Here is a 14,868-nt window from a genome sequence, read left to right on the forward strand (position 1 = left end):
CATGTTTATCTGATGGAAAATAAAGTTGCTATTGTTTTATTGCAGTTTTTGGATAATCCTGAGTGGATTTACACAGTATGGGTCAGAATGACCCACAACAAAATCAATGTCAATTGTTTGTTCTTCAACATAATACAAGGGTTGATTTCCAAAACTTGCTTATGATCTTCAATTTGTAGCAGATCCACTATCACACAGCAGCTGGAGCAGTTTCAAATGGAGGTCAGTCCACTGCTGCCACCTGTGGCCAAGTACCACAGCCTACTACTAGATTAACTTGTGACACATCTGCACCTGTTTCTAGGATCACATTAAGTAGAGGCTGAGTGGCTGCACTTACCCCTGGTACATCCAGATCTACCCACAAACATGTTGAAAGATGCAATGCCAGCAATGTGGATTGTCAACGCTAAAAACAATCAGTAAGCAAAGACAACAGGGATCAATTCTTTCTGTTTATTTAGCACCCACAACATTTGTAGTCGCCTTCTGCACAGGGGAAGTCCACACACACTGTGTGGTACCACTTTCCACAGAAGGTGCATTCGATCTGCAAGACTGAATGAGATTGTCAGAGTCATTGTCTGACTGTTTATTACTAATCACCTGCTGTACATTCACAGTAACTGCCATCTCCTTACAAATGTTTATTAGATTAACCACACTTATACAGACTGTATATAACAGCCAACTCTAAAATGTTTGTTCACAGAGAAAAGACACAGGCAGACTACGCTAACGACATGTGATGTTACAACACTAGTGAAATATTAGTGTCATTTCATTCTTTTCAAAGGTTTATTTGCATGACGCACAAACAGACACAATTGAAAGGTACAAATGTGTTGTGCATGACACGAATTCAAACGTGGTGCAGATGTGTGTCACAGGTTGATCTGGCTGTCGGCTGTGGCACTTGGCCAGAGGTGGCGCCGGTTGACTCGAGTCCATCATAGTGCACAAAGTAAACTGCTCGCTGTAGTTGTGAAGCAAAAACGCTGAATTCGGAGAAATAAACGGTGCGAGGGGAACGATAACGACGACAAGAGTCTCCCGATCGTTTACTCTTGCTCTCCTGTGAACAACGTCGGCGTGGTGTTAATTGTTTGCTGTTTTCGCAATCGCGTCGCGAATGAGGATATCACCAGGTAAACTCGCCACATTTTTAAACATTTTGTTGTTCAACAGCATCACGACTGACGGAGTGTGTTTGAGATAACCTCACAAGTGTCACAGATGACACATTTGGCGTTTTTTTGCTTGTTTGTCGGTAGCAGCTCCTGAAGCGCAAGACTGCCACACATCTGTTCGACTAACGCCAGTTGATCTAAACGCCAGTAGATCTGGAACACCGTCCAGCCCCACGCATGGGGCGATCCGCGGTAGCTCGTTAAGGGAGATTTGCCGTGTTGTGGCGTTAACGTCATTTCAACAAGATTAACGCTGACAGCACTAGTGGGAACACAACGAATATGACTGCACATTTACGCCAACATCATCCTAGTGCAAAGACAAGTGGAAGCAGACAAAAACAACAAGCACGCTACTAACTTTACCCGAGTCATTTAGACAGCCGTTAGCACATGATCCTCCTTATGGGGACCTGGTATGTTTAATATGCTGCTGAGAATATAGCCCAGAAGAAGCGTATAGTATAGCTTTTATTTTGGAAAGAGCCATTTCTCTGTAATAAACTCTCTTTTCCAAAGATGAGTGATTCCTCAATCAGATACAGGGCTCGCAAAATCGCTAGCCCGACGTCCCGGGGCTAGCGATTTTTCCAGTCGGGCTACCAAAATCTATCTCTTCCCTGCCCGTCCGGCTATTGTAGGAAGGAAAAATATATGTCAATGCTTTTGCATTCTTTCGGAAATGTAGCTGGGTAATTATGTCATTGGCATCGGTGAGCCACTGTCAATATGTGACATATTGAAATCGCGTTTGAATTTGCGCTTGTTTTTTTTGCTTTCACTTTGCAATCGCGTGAACTGTGTATAGAGAGCGACAGTACTGATTGGTGAGTGATGATAATTTGCGCACCAATTCCTCTGGCATCGTCTTATTAATCGTTAGACATTTGTTTAGAACTCTTACAGATGTTGAAGAAGCTCCTTTAAGCAATTACTGTGATGTTCCTCCACCTCCAAAGAAATGTCAGAAGTCCGAACCACAAAAGAAGCGCGTATTCTCGGAAAAGTAGTTGCAGGAGGTGAGCTGGCTTCAAACAAATGATGAACGCGCAGAGATGTGGTGTAGAATGTGCCGTGAAAATTTAATAAATGACAAATTAAAAAGGCATGAACATTTTTTTTTTGGTATCGAAAAAATATCGAACCGTGACACCAAAGTATCGAACCGAACTGAACCGTGAATTTTGTGTATTGCTGCACCCCTAATAAATAAATATATATACTGCTAAATTTTGTATCGGTGCGCAAACCTTTTGTGTTTGTTTCCAATAAGTTGCCAAAAATGTGTTCTTTTAACTTGTCAGATGAACATATGAGACACTTTGACTCTTCAGTGCAGTGTGGAGCCTAACAAAGATCTGTTTTGTGTCCCAGCTGATCAGCAGGAGGAGAAGAGTCTGACGGAGCAGCAGAGGAACATTTTCAGCTACTTGGACTCAGCTCAGCCACTACAGAGGAAACAATGAGCTCAACACAGAAGGTGACAGACAGAGCAGGGCGATATGACCAAAAATATTTATCATGATATACATTTGAAAATTTGCGATAATGATATAACTGACGATATAATTGACGCTAGAGCTGGGCGATATGAGATTTTTTCATATCACGATATGTTTTTTTCATTTCAGGCGATAACGATATCTATCACGATATAAGCCAAATAACTATATTTGTAAGATTTAAATGTGCCGTTGCTCACAAGTAAAATGTGAAATAATCAGCAGCTTGTTTTTATTTAAATATTTATTTCCCATAATAAGTTCATCCATTAAGCGGACGCGAATGGATGGATGAAGTTCAACAGGGTAGATGTACTTAAGGAACATGAGACTTTTTCAGATAAATAAAGGCAAATATTGCAAACTACACAAAAGGCAGCCGCTAAAGCGTTTAAGTTTCAAAATAGAACAAACGAAACAGACTAAATTGTCAATTCCACTTAGAAACAAAATATTAATTCTAAAAATAAATCTTAGTTTGTTTTACAGAAGAACAGACAAAACTGACTAACTTTTGTCAATATCAAATAAACTGAGAACTAAAAGGAAATTCTCAATCTCTCCTTGTTGTATAGCTGAGCTTTTCAAACAGTTTTAACAGTTACTTTAGTCTGACAAAAGCCGAATGACGAATTAGCGCTTCCAGTCAGAGACTGAGGCTACGTCCACACGTACACGGGTATTTGTGAAAACGGAGATTTTCCGTTTTCGTTTTAAAAAATAATCCCGTCCGCACATAAAGGGAGAAATGAAGGAAAACGCTGCTATGAACATGCCAAAGCAGCAGGTGGAGCTAGATTCCTAACCGTGCAGAAATGTTGGCCAATCAGAAGTCTAGAAGCCTCGGTGGGAAAAAGTAAACAAAGCTGGGGCATAGAAGCAGAACCGAGTCGTATGTGTGGACGGACAGTAACTGTGTGTATATGTAAGCATTTAAACACTGCAGAGAGTAGAATTAACAGTAACAGTATTGTAGAAATTCATTTCACCGAAACAATAACGTGGCGCACAGTGTGACGCATGCACCAGTTTATTGTATTTCCAGACTTGCTTTCGGCACAATTTACAGTGCACGCTACTCTGTTTTTTGTCAGACTTGAAATAGCCGAAATACCTTCACACTACGGAACTTCTATGGCTCTTCCGTTCAACAATCTCTCCAGCATTGGAACCATCATCTGTTTTCTCTTCGGTCACGCTCGGTTGATTTTTCTAGTCGGCACACTCATTTCCTCCATTACCCGCTGGCTCCATTACCCGCTGGCTGCTTCCCAAACAAACACACGTGCGGCGTGGCACTTGTGCTGTACGTAACAAGTCACGCGACGTGACGCTGCGGCTGTGATTGGTTCGGCTCTGCGCTACTTAATTTGGATTGGCTGACCTTTTTTTTTTTTTTTTTTGTCTTTAGAGGACAAGAGCGGCGAGGTCTATCGCGATAGCTTAATTTCTCTATCGAGTAAAAGTTATATCGCGATACATATCGTTATCGTTCTATCGCCCAGCTCTAATTGACGCGAGACAAAATACTTTACAACTCCACAACTTTATTAGTGCAAAAAATCCCATCAATGTATTTTCACTTAAACAAACAGCTGGTTTTTATGTGTATTGAAGTTATATAAAAATTTAACAGTGCAAATGCAAATTCCTTGCTGACAGTTTAACCAAAACGTATTTCCAGTGGAAATTGGCCGACATTTGCTCCGAGGAATTTGCATTTGCACTGTTAATATTTTTGGTCATATCGCCCTGCTCTACTTTCATGTGTTACTGTTTAGGCTTAAATTGGTTTGATGTTTGGTGTAGAGATGGCACGATACCACTTTTTTATGTCCGATACTGATACCGTTATTATAAATTTGGATATCTGCCGATACCGATATGAATGCGATATAGTGTTTTTTAATCAATAAAACTGTTTTTTTAATATCTTGCTGCATTTTGTATAAGTTCATACTCAAGTTTAAATAAACAACAACACTAAAGCTATTCTGTTATACCTGTATGTAAAAAATACACTGCACCCAAAATATTTCATAGTTCAGCAAAACTGATCAATCTATTAACTTAAACCTACTCCATCCTTCCTATTCTGGTATTTTAAATAGTACTTACCGTATTTTCACGACCATAAGACGCACTGTACTAAAAGGCGCAGTCTCAGTTATGTGTGCCATTACTGTATTTAACACACACATAAGGCACACTGGATCATAGGGCGCATACAAGTACCGTATGCGTATTTAAAAATAAAGCGGGAGCAAACCTGAGTTCGGTACCTTACTCACATTTTTATTACTGGTAATCGTCATCATCAACAACACACAAGCATACAAGTGTGCGTATTTAAAAATAAAGCAGGAGCAAAACAAAGTTTGGTACTCACATTTTTATCATCAATCGAACCCATCGAAGTCCTCATCCTCTGTGTCTGAATTGAACAGCTGCGCTAAATCTCCATCAAACATGCCAAGTTCACTTTCTTCACTGTCAGAGTCACTTTCCGTGCCGTGCGGCTCCTCGGAAATGATGCCGGCTTTTGCGAAAGCTCGAACAACAGTGCCAGCAGACATGTTAGCCCAAGCATCTACAATCCATTGGCAAATTGTGGCGTAACTCGCCCGGCGCTGCCTTCCACTCTTAGTGAAACTGTGGTCTCCACCGGTCATCCATCGCTCCCAGGCCGCTCGCAGCCTTACTTTGAACGGGCGGTTCACACCGATGTCCAGCGGTTGGAGTTCCTTTGTCAGGCCTCCCGGAATGACAGCAAGCTCACAGTTCATTTGTTTCACTAGTTTTTTCACATCGGCTGTGAGATGGGCACGCATAGAGTCACAGATCAACAGCGATGGTGATGCGTGGAAAAAACCACCTGGTCTCCTTACATACACCTCCCTCAGCCAGTCTTTCATCATTTCCTCATCCATCCAGCCCTTTTCATTTGCCTTAATGATGATTCCTGCTGGAAACTTCCCTTTAGGCAAAGTCTTTCGCTTAAAAATCACCATAGGCGGCAGTTTCTGTCCATTAGCATGGCAGCTAAGCACAACAGTGAAAGAAGACTTTTCGTGCCCCGTTGTGCGTATCGCTACCGTGCTGGTCCCCTGCTTCTCCACAGTGTGACTCACCGGGATGTCAAAAGTGAGCGGGACCTCGTCCATGTTAGTGATGTGGCTGGGCTGGATGTTTTTGTCGCCGATGTGTTTGCTGCAGTAGGAGCGGAAGATGGCCAGCTTTTCCTTATAATCCGCTGGAAGTTGCTGCACTACCGTAGTCCTGGTCCTGATGGAAAAATGGCACCGTTTCATAAAACGAAAGCACCAAGACGGACCTCCTTGGAAATGTTCAATGTTCATCTCTTCAGCTAGTGAAACTGCTTTTAGCCGAATGGTGACCGTCGAAACGCTTCTCCCGCTCGTTCTTTGCTCGATGATCCACCGCTCGAGTCTTTCCTCCAACTCGGCCACACTTCACCCTTTAGCGTTCTCATGGTGTTCTCTACTACGTCCTCATTACAACACACAGGGCGCACTGCGCTATAGGGCGCGCCGTACTTTTTGAAGAAAATCTAAGACTTTTAAGTGCGCCTTATGGTCGTGAAAATACGGTAGCAGAAATATTAAGCAACCTAACTAATAGGGTTGCAAACTCCCAGCAAAAAAAAAAATAGGGAACCACACCCCACCTCATGATGCTTAATCAACGTAATCAACTTTAATTTGATGCAGTGTGGAAAAAAAATGCACAGAAATAAATTATTTTTCAAGAATAATTAAATAGATTCAACATCTTTCTTCAACAGAATTGCAGACTGCACAGATGGTATCTTCCCAAAGGAAAAAGTAGTATAGCTTACTAGGGTATATTAGACTTAATAGTTACTATATACAGTAATGGACTTCTATATATTTTACATCAGATTAAAACTTTGGGTGTAAGATTCAGATAATTAAAAGCTAGACATTTTAAAATAGAATAAGAAAGAAAAGTATGTCTTTGTGCCCCCTTTTCCCTGTTCATGCCCTATCGCCCCCCCTGGCTAAACTTTGCCAGATCCGCCCCTGCACTGTTACCAGCCGTCAGCTACGTAGAAAAAGATCCTGGTGTAGAAATTAATATTAAATAAATTCAACAACAGCTTATCAAGGTTAAACGTGCTGCTGTTGTTCAGCCGCTGGTTTCCTCTTTCTGGTGCAAAGTGGGCCAAAAACAAACAAGAGAGACGGACTCACGACAGCAAAGCCGATCAGCTGATCATTAAGCAGTTTCACGATTGAAGTAGCAGCAAGAAGAGGCACTCGCTCTGTTGTTAAGCTTAACGTGGGAATGCTTTACAAACATTCAGAGTGGAACTTACACACTTGCTTTACTTCTCTCTGGGATAACTTCATCGGAGATGAAATGCTGGTTTGAGGCTACAAATACACACAGCCACTCTATCACGTGAACACACTGCTCCGACGCCCTACGGTTATGAGCAGAGTTACGTGTCACAAGTTTTGTGAGGTGCTTTTTTGATATTCAATGGATCGGATTACATTTTTTATTTCTCTCCGATATCCGATCCAGTAATTTAGGTCAGTATCGGACCGATACGTAATATCGGATCGGTCCATCTCTAGTTTGGTGCCTTTTTCTTAATGTAAAAAAACCCTCAGGTTACAGACAAACTTAAACTCAGACCCCGCTGTCTCCAGGACTTATTCCCGTGAAAGAAAAACAAGACAACAGCGATCGATCGATTTACTTGCAGGTGAGGCAATCTCATTAGCACCCCCCCCCCCCCCCCCCAGAACCTCGAGAGGCTGGGGAGGGGGACAAAGAAATTCCTTTCACCACAGAGTTAAAACAATGTAGAGATGGTAGCATGGAAATGACAACATTTAACAATTCACTTTAACAGAACCAAGCTGGTCATTTTACCAGCTCAGCTCTAATTCATATGACAGATAATTTATGGTATAAACATCTAGATGATGGGAAAGTGGTATTCTTGGACTTCAGTGCTGCATTTGATTTGATAAATTTAGATCTTTTGATTGATAAACTAAAATGTTATTGATTTTCATCAGCTGCTCTGTGCTTGATGAAAGGTTGCCTCACTTCTCTACTCAGTTTTCACTAACGATCTGCAATATGTCTTGGCTTAATCTTGGGTATGCCAATGATTCCACCATGTTTTATTCAGCCAGTGACAACTCTGAACTGATCAGCGTGTCACAACAAAATTTGCTGAATGTGTTTGACTGGATAAATAAAAACAACATGATTTTAAATGTGTCTAAATCCAAATCTATGTTAATTAGAAGCAGATTAGTCAACAGCCCACAACTGAGTCTTTCCATAGCCAGTGTTAGAACACGTCACCCAGATGAAACTACTCGGCGTTACCATAAATCACCACCTTTCATGGTCTCAGCACATCGATTGTTTTTAAGAAAACGGGACAAGGCATAGCTATGGCTATGAAATGCTCTTTCTGTATCACTTCTTCAATTATGAAAGATGTCATTAATGCACTAGTAATGTCTCATCTGGAGTATTGTTCAATCATTTGGTCAGCAGCTAATAAGACAGATCTTAACAGACTTCAGTTAGTCCACAATAAGGCGTCCAGATTAATGTTCATACTATACTAATTAAAAATGGACCAATCCTCACCTCACAAAGTGCCCTACTTGGTATAACCCAGCTTTGCTTATCAGAGAAGTATGTGTCACTCGATAGAGCGGCTGTTGTCTGCGAGACCTGTCAGGGAACTGGTGGAGCATTTGGAGCCTCACTACATGCTTCCAAACCGCTGCATTTTTAATCTTAATCTCTTCCATACTGAGGCGAAAAGGAAGCGATTTGTCCCGTACTTCAGCTAGAATGGGGGGGGAAAAAAGACTCTGGAGTTAGTCTGTGTCCTTAAGCTGCAGCTGCCTCTTCTTCTCTCATGTTTTCTAAGTAGCTGACAGCTGGTAACTGTGCAGGGGCGGCTCTAGCAAAGCTTTGCCAGGGGGCAGGTAGGGCATTAACAAGTAAAGGGAGGCACAAAAAATACTTTTCTTTGTTATTTCATTTAAAGGACTAACTTTTAATAAATAATTATCTGAATCTTACAACCAAAGTGGTCATCTGATTAAATGTATAGAAATTCATTACTGTATATGGTAACTATTAAGTCTAATTTACACCCTGGTAAGCTAAAGTCCTTTTTCCTTTGGGAAGGTATCATCTGTGCAGTCTGCAATTCTGTTGAAGAAAGATGGTGAATCTATTTAATTATTGTAGAAACATAATTGATTATTTCTGTGCATTTGATGTACACGTGCATTAAATTAAAGTTGATTACATTGATTAAGCATCATGAGGTGGAGGGTGGGGGTGGTTGTGGGAGATTTTTTCTGGGAGTTGGCAACTCTATTAGTCAGCAGAAATATTAAACAACCTAAGTACTCTTTATAATACTAGAATAGGAAGGATGGTGCAGGTTTAAGTTTATTAGATTGATGTGTGTTGCTGAACTATAAAATATTTGAATAGAATAGAATTCAACTTTATTGTCATTGCACATGCACAGGTACAGGGCAACGAAATGCAGTTTGCTTCCATCCAGAAGTGCTTTAGCCATGATATAGATATATTACAATATATATTAGCAATAATATAGATATGTAAGTATATTACAGAAATGGGTCTATTATGGAATGTTATAATGTACACAGTATGAAGTATGTTATGAATATGCTATAAGTATGTACAGGCTGTAGTGAGTACAAGCTATGAACAGAATATAAATATGAAAAACTATACAGAAATATGAGATATACAGCTATACAGAAATGGGAAATATGCAAGTTATAAACAGTTGTAGAATTAAAAATTATCGTATTTTACAGAATGATTATTTATACAGTGGTGCAGTTAAGATAAGTGAGATATGTGGATAATTTCTACAGAGGCTGTATAAAGTGCTAGTGGTTGTGAGTAGTGGTTCAGTCCATGTTATTATTGTGTGTTTGAGGGTACAGTTGTCCATTGTGTGTGTGTGTGTGTGTGTGTGTGTGTGTGTGTGTGTGTTCAGTCCGTGAGTTTAACGTGGGTCAGCTGTCAGGAGGCAGAGTTCAGGAGTCTGACAGCTGTGGGGAAGAAGCTGTTCCGGTTCCTGGTGGTCTTAGTCCGGAGGCTCCTGTAGCGCCTCCCAGAGGGCAGGAGGGTGAAGAGTCCATGTGATGGGTGACTGGGGTCTTTGATGATTTTCCCAGCCCTTTTCAGACACCGCTTCCTATAGATGTCCTTTATGGCAGGAAGTGGTGCTCCGGCGATGCGCTGGGCAGTTTTCACAACCCTCTGCAACGCCTTCCGGTCCGAGGCAGAGCAGTTCCCGTACCAGACTGTTATACAGTTGATCAGGATGCTCTCGATGGTGCAGCGATAAAAGTTCACCAGGATGTCTGAGGACAGGTGGTTCTTCCTCAGAGTCCTCAAGAAGAAGAGGCACTGGTGAGCCTTCTTGACCAGCTTGGAGCAGTTGGTCGTCCAGATGAGATCCTAGGAGATGTGGACTCCCAGGAACTTGAAGCTGCTCACACGCTCCACAGCCGTCCCCTTAATGTAGATGGGTGGATGTGGGTCAGCATTGCTCCTGTAGTCCACGATGAGCTCCTTGGTCTTCTCGGTGTTAAGCATCAGGTTGTTTGTGTCGCACCACTCAGCCAGACGATCCACCTCCTCCCTGTAGACGGCCTCATCGTTGTCACTGATGAGGCCAATCACCGTGGTGTCATCTGCAAACTTAATGATGTTGTTAGAACCATTGGCAGGTCTGCAGTCGTGGGTGAAGAGGGAGTAGAGGAAAGGGCTCATTTGGTATAACGGAATAGCTTTAGTGTCTTGTTTTTAAAACTTGAGTATGAACTTATACCAGTGGTTCTTATCCTTGTTGGAGGTACCGAACCCCACCAGTTTCATATGCGCATTCACCGAACCCCTCTTTAGTGAAATTTTTTTTTTTTTTTTCAAATTCAAGACATAGATATGTTTTTTTACTGGTGCACAAAATGAGCCGTACATGAACATCACCTTGTTCAAAGAACAAAACCAACACAATGCATGAACTTACAACAAATTACATACCTGCAAATCAGTGTGACTTCTGCTGTTGCCTTTGAGAGACCAGTTCAGATATGCGTGGCTTCACCTTGGCAAGTGCCAGTCTCATGTCATTTTCACAGAAAAGTCTGTTCCTTTTCTTCGTTTTTATGTCCAGCATCGTCGAAAAGGATTGCTCGCAAAGATATGTTGTAACAAATGGTATAAAAAAATCCACGGCTTTCTTAGCAATAACTGGATACTCGTCCATTTGTCGACACCAAAACGTTGAGAGTGTTGTTGTTCTGAAGAGTTGCTGTTGAACCTGGCTCTGCTGAATTTCAATGATTTCGTCAAGGTATTCATCATTGACATCTGCTGTCTCAACAGCAAACGTGAACAGCTGTCTCACCCATGCTGGATATGACTCTCTTGTAGGGAAATATCTGTCGAGAGACTTTGCAAGCTCATCTAAGTGCGTTGCAATTGTTTGCTTCAGTTCCGTGGATACAGAAACATCTCCGATTCCAGACACATCTTCGACCTTACTTACACAGTTGTCCAGAAGGGGGAAGTTTGCAAAGTTGTTGTTCTCTGTTCGTCGTTTCCATAACGTTAGCTTTTTTTGAAAAGCCTTCAGGTGTTCTTCCGCTTCTATGATATTGACTCCACCACCCTGCATCTGCTGATTGAGATGATTGAGAGCTGCGAATATATCAGCCATGTACGCTAAAATGAGAATGAACTCAGGATTTTTGAAGCAATCTGCATGACAGTGTTGGTGCTCTTGCAAAAACAGGGCTAATTCCACACGCATGGCAAAAACACGATTCAGCACCTGTCCCCGGGATAACCACCGAACATTAGAATGGTACAGAAGTACCTCGAATTCAGAGCCCATTTCTTTACACAGCTCACTGAAGATGCGGTGCCTCAGAGCACTATTTCGCACATAGTTCACACATTCCACCACTGTTTTTAATACTTCTGCCATTTTTGGAGGCAAGGTTTTTGTTGCCAATGCATGCCTGTGCAAAATACAATGAGTCACAATGATGTGTGGTGCATCGGCTTTTACTAGCGCACCAAAACCAGAGTTTCTTCCCAGCATGACGGGAGCTCCGTCTGTACAAACTGCAGAAACCATGTCCCATGAAAGATTGTTGTCTCCGAAGAAGTCATCCACAAGCTTCTTCACATCGGCTGCCTTAGTTGTTGTTGTAAGAGGCTTACAAAATAAAAAATCTTCTTTTATCATGTCATCTTTCACATAGCGCACAAAAACAGTAAGCTGGCTTAGATTAGCAACGTCTGTGCTCTCATCGAGCTGAAGGCTGAATTTTGCCGGGCTTGAAATCAGATCTGCGACTACTTGAGCCAAGATGTCTTTACTCATGTCTTCTATTCTGTCGCTGACGGTGTCATTTGAAAGAGGAATTTGTGATAATTTACCTTCGGCCGCTGTTCCGAGTATCAGATTTGCCATCTGGTTTCACGAGTGTTTCACCAATGGTGTGTGGCTTGCCCTGCTTTGCGATCAGGTAAGCAACTTCGTACGATGCTGTGAGGATCGGTTTGTTAACAGGTACAAATCCAAGAGCAGGCAGAGTGGGCCTTTCATCGAATCTGGCTCTCTTCACCTTGAATTCAGCAAGTGTTGTGTTCTTGTATTCCCCGTCTCCATGCAGCTTCAAGAAGTGTTCCTTTAGTTTTGCCGGTGCGAGACTAGAGTTGCTCAACTTGGCGTTGCAAATCATGCAGATAGGACGCTCACTCCCATCACGTTCCGTGATACATGTAAATCCATATTGTACATATTCGTCCAACCACTTTCTTTTTTTGCCCGACATAGTTAGTATGGATTAAAATGTTAAAAAAAAAAATCACGTGAAGTACTACCACGACATTCACATGTTGACTACTGCGCGCGCTACATTCCCCGCAGCCCTTATTGGCCAAGCAGTGTAGCATGATCGTCTGCAGCCAGTGATGGCCAGAAGGGGGCGTGTCATCACAAATTTACACGATAATTCGGGCGTGGCTGGACCTCTGCGACCTCCGCAGTGGAGGCTCTGCCGAACCCCTGAGACCGACTCACCGAACCCCTAGGGTTCGATCGAACCCAGGTTAAGAACCACTGACTTATACAAAATGCAGCAAGATATTTATTTAAAAAACTGTTTTATTGATTACAAAAAACGCTATCGGATTCGTATCGGCAGATATCCATATGATATCGGTATTGGACATTAAAAAGTGGCATCATGCCATCTCTAATACGAATATCGATAAAATGCATTATCAGCTTTCTTGGCTTCCTGTACAGGCTAAAATATTCTATGGCTTACTTGTAGTTATAAAGAACGCAATTCTGTTAAACACGCCACATTTATTTTTGCTCAGCTGCTGTATCCACATGAAATACATAATGATATTATACGATTTTCAACAAACTGCAATTTAGTAAATCCTCGAGTTAAAAGTAACTTTTTGTAAAACTGTTATATTTAGAGCAACTTTCAGGTGGAATAAATTGCCTTATAAAATTAGAGAATTAGCAACTATTCAAAACTTCAATGAACATTTAAAAGCCGATTTACAGAACTTTTAGTTGTTGTAAATATTGTAAGAGATGATTTGTTTTTGAAATTTCTGTAATGTGCCTCAGTGTTATTGATAATATTATTATTATTATTATTATTATTGATTGCTTATATTTTAATTGTGAAACCTCACTGTGGATGTAAGAGCCAAATTATGTGGATATCTTGATTCCACTTTATTGTATAATATTTTATGTGATTGTATTTGATGGAAGACGAGCAACATCTGTTGTGGAAGCTAATGGGGTTCTTTTTGAATAAACAAACATAGGATTTATTATCACTGAATAATTTGTGTGTGTGTGTGTGTGTGTGTGTGTGTGTGTGTGTGTGTGTGTGTGTGTGTGTGTGTGTGTACAATCAGGAGGGATGGGCTTGATTTTAGTGTTTAAACAATCATGAATTATTTTTAACAGCAGGTTGGATGTAATGTGTTAGAACTACCAGCAGGTGGGGATAAGAGACCTTTAAGGTGTTTGGTGCCACACTCCACCTTCAGGTTTAAAACTAGTGTTAATGGAGGGAGTTTGAAGGTTGAGTTTGTTCCACGACTGCATTTCACTCACTGCCTCTGTTTGTATCTCTGTCACTGCAGGACCAACATGGAGCCAGAAGTCAGCGCTCTCAGGAGGCCGACAAACCTCACAGAAGAAAGAGAGAGAAAAAACACACCTGTGACGAGTGTGGGATGGAGTTTATTTCCAAGTGTCATCTAAAACAGCATCAGGTCATCCACACTGGAGAGAGACCGTTCAGCTGTGACTTGTGTGGAAAGTCTTTTTCCAGGAAGCGTTCCCTAAAAAGACACCAACTCATCCACAGTGGAGTTAAAGCGTACAGCTGTGATCAGTGTGGCAGAGCTTTTAATCGCAGTAGCAACTTACAGAGTCATCTAGTTACCCACTCTGGAATTAAGGCATACAGCTGTGACATCTGTGGAAAAACTTTCAGCCAGAGAGGGCACCGAAATATACACCTACGCATTCACACCAGACATGATGTGTACTGCTGTGAACAGTGTGGCAAAGAGTTTATAACAGACACACAGTTACAACAACACATGTTTACCCACACTGAGGGACGACCTTATAAATGTGACCTGTGTGAGAAGACTTTTAAATCTCCACATTACCTGAGAAAACACCAACAGATCCACACCAGAAAGAGACTCTACAAGTGCAGTTACTGTGAGGTATGTATTTATATTGTTATCTTGTCATTTTAGCCTGACTGTTTGGAACAACTCTGCTCATTAAACTGTGTTAGCATGTTAGCAATTCTACTGCATGGAAAAGCAGCTCTGAGTGATTATTCAGATTTTCATGTCAGTTATGATTTTAGTATTACTGTAGTATTATGGTGGTAGTATTGTAGTTATTGCAGCCCAGTAAACTGAGTGTGTTAACTGAAACAGTCAAATGTAATTGGACGTCTGCAGAGATGCTCTTTATTTCAGGCGACGTTCAGGATAAAAGTGTTGAAGGACTGACTTAC

At 41.5% G+C, this 14,868-nt stretch overlaps 1 protein-coding gene and 1 long non-coding RNA gene across 4 annotated transcripts in view; one reads left to right on the top strand and one right to left on the bottom strand.

Moving 5' to 3' along the window:
- LOC146662568 (uncharacterized) overlaps positions 1-14,868 on the bottom strand; it is a 73,876-nt gene that overhangs the window by 36,797 nt on the left and 22,211 nt on the right. The gene's annotated exons all lie outside the window — the stretch shown is intronic.
- Positions 1-14,868, top strand: part of LOC146662573 (uncharacterized) — a 48,655-nt gene that overhangs the window by 3,558 nt on the left and 30,229 nt on the right. The window contains exons 2-4 of one of the 3 annotated variants that reach the window (XM_085419258.1): positions 2,086-2,209; positions 2,565-2,670; positions 13,970-14,566. The exons of 1 other annotated variant lie outside the window; for it this stretch is intronic. In XM_085419258.1, the coding sequence (XP_085275384.1) occupies positions 2,653-2,670; positions 13,970-14,566 (615 nt within the window). In that variant the 5' untranslated portion in view covers positions 2,086-2,209; positions 2,565-2,652. The remainder of the gene's footprint in view (positions 1-2,085; positions 2,210-2,564; positions 2,671-13,969; positions 14,567-14,868) is intronic. One more of the 3 variants, XM_085419256.1, reaches the window with a different exon arrangement.

The sequence above is a fragment of the Rhamphochromis longiceps genome, linkage group LG9 (genome assembly GCF_057381845.1).
Source record: "Rhamphochromis longiceps isolate RC_006_pf linkage group LG9, R_longiceps_female_GT1.1, whole genome shotgun sequence".
Classification (NCBI taxonomy): Eukaryota; Metazoa; Chordata; class Actinopteri; order Cichliformes; family Cichlidae; genus Rhamphochromis; species Rhamphochromis longiceps.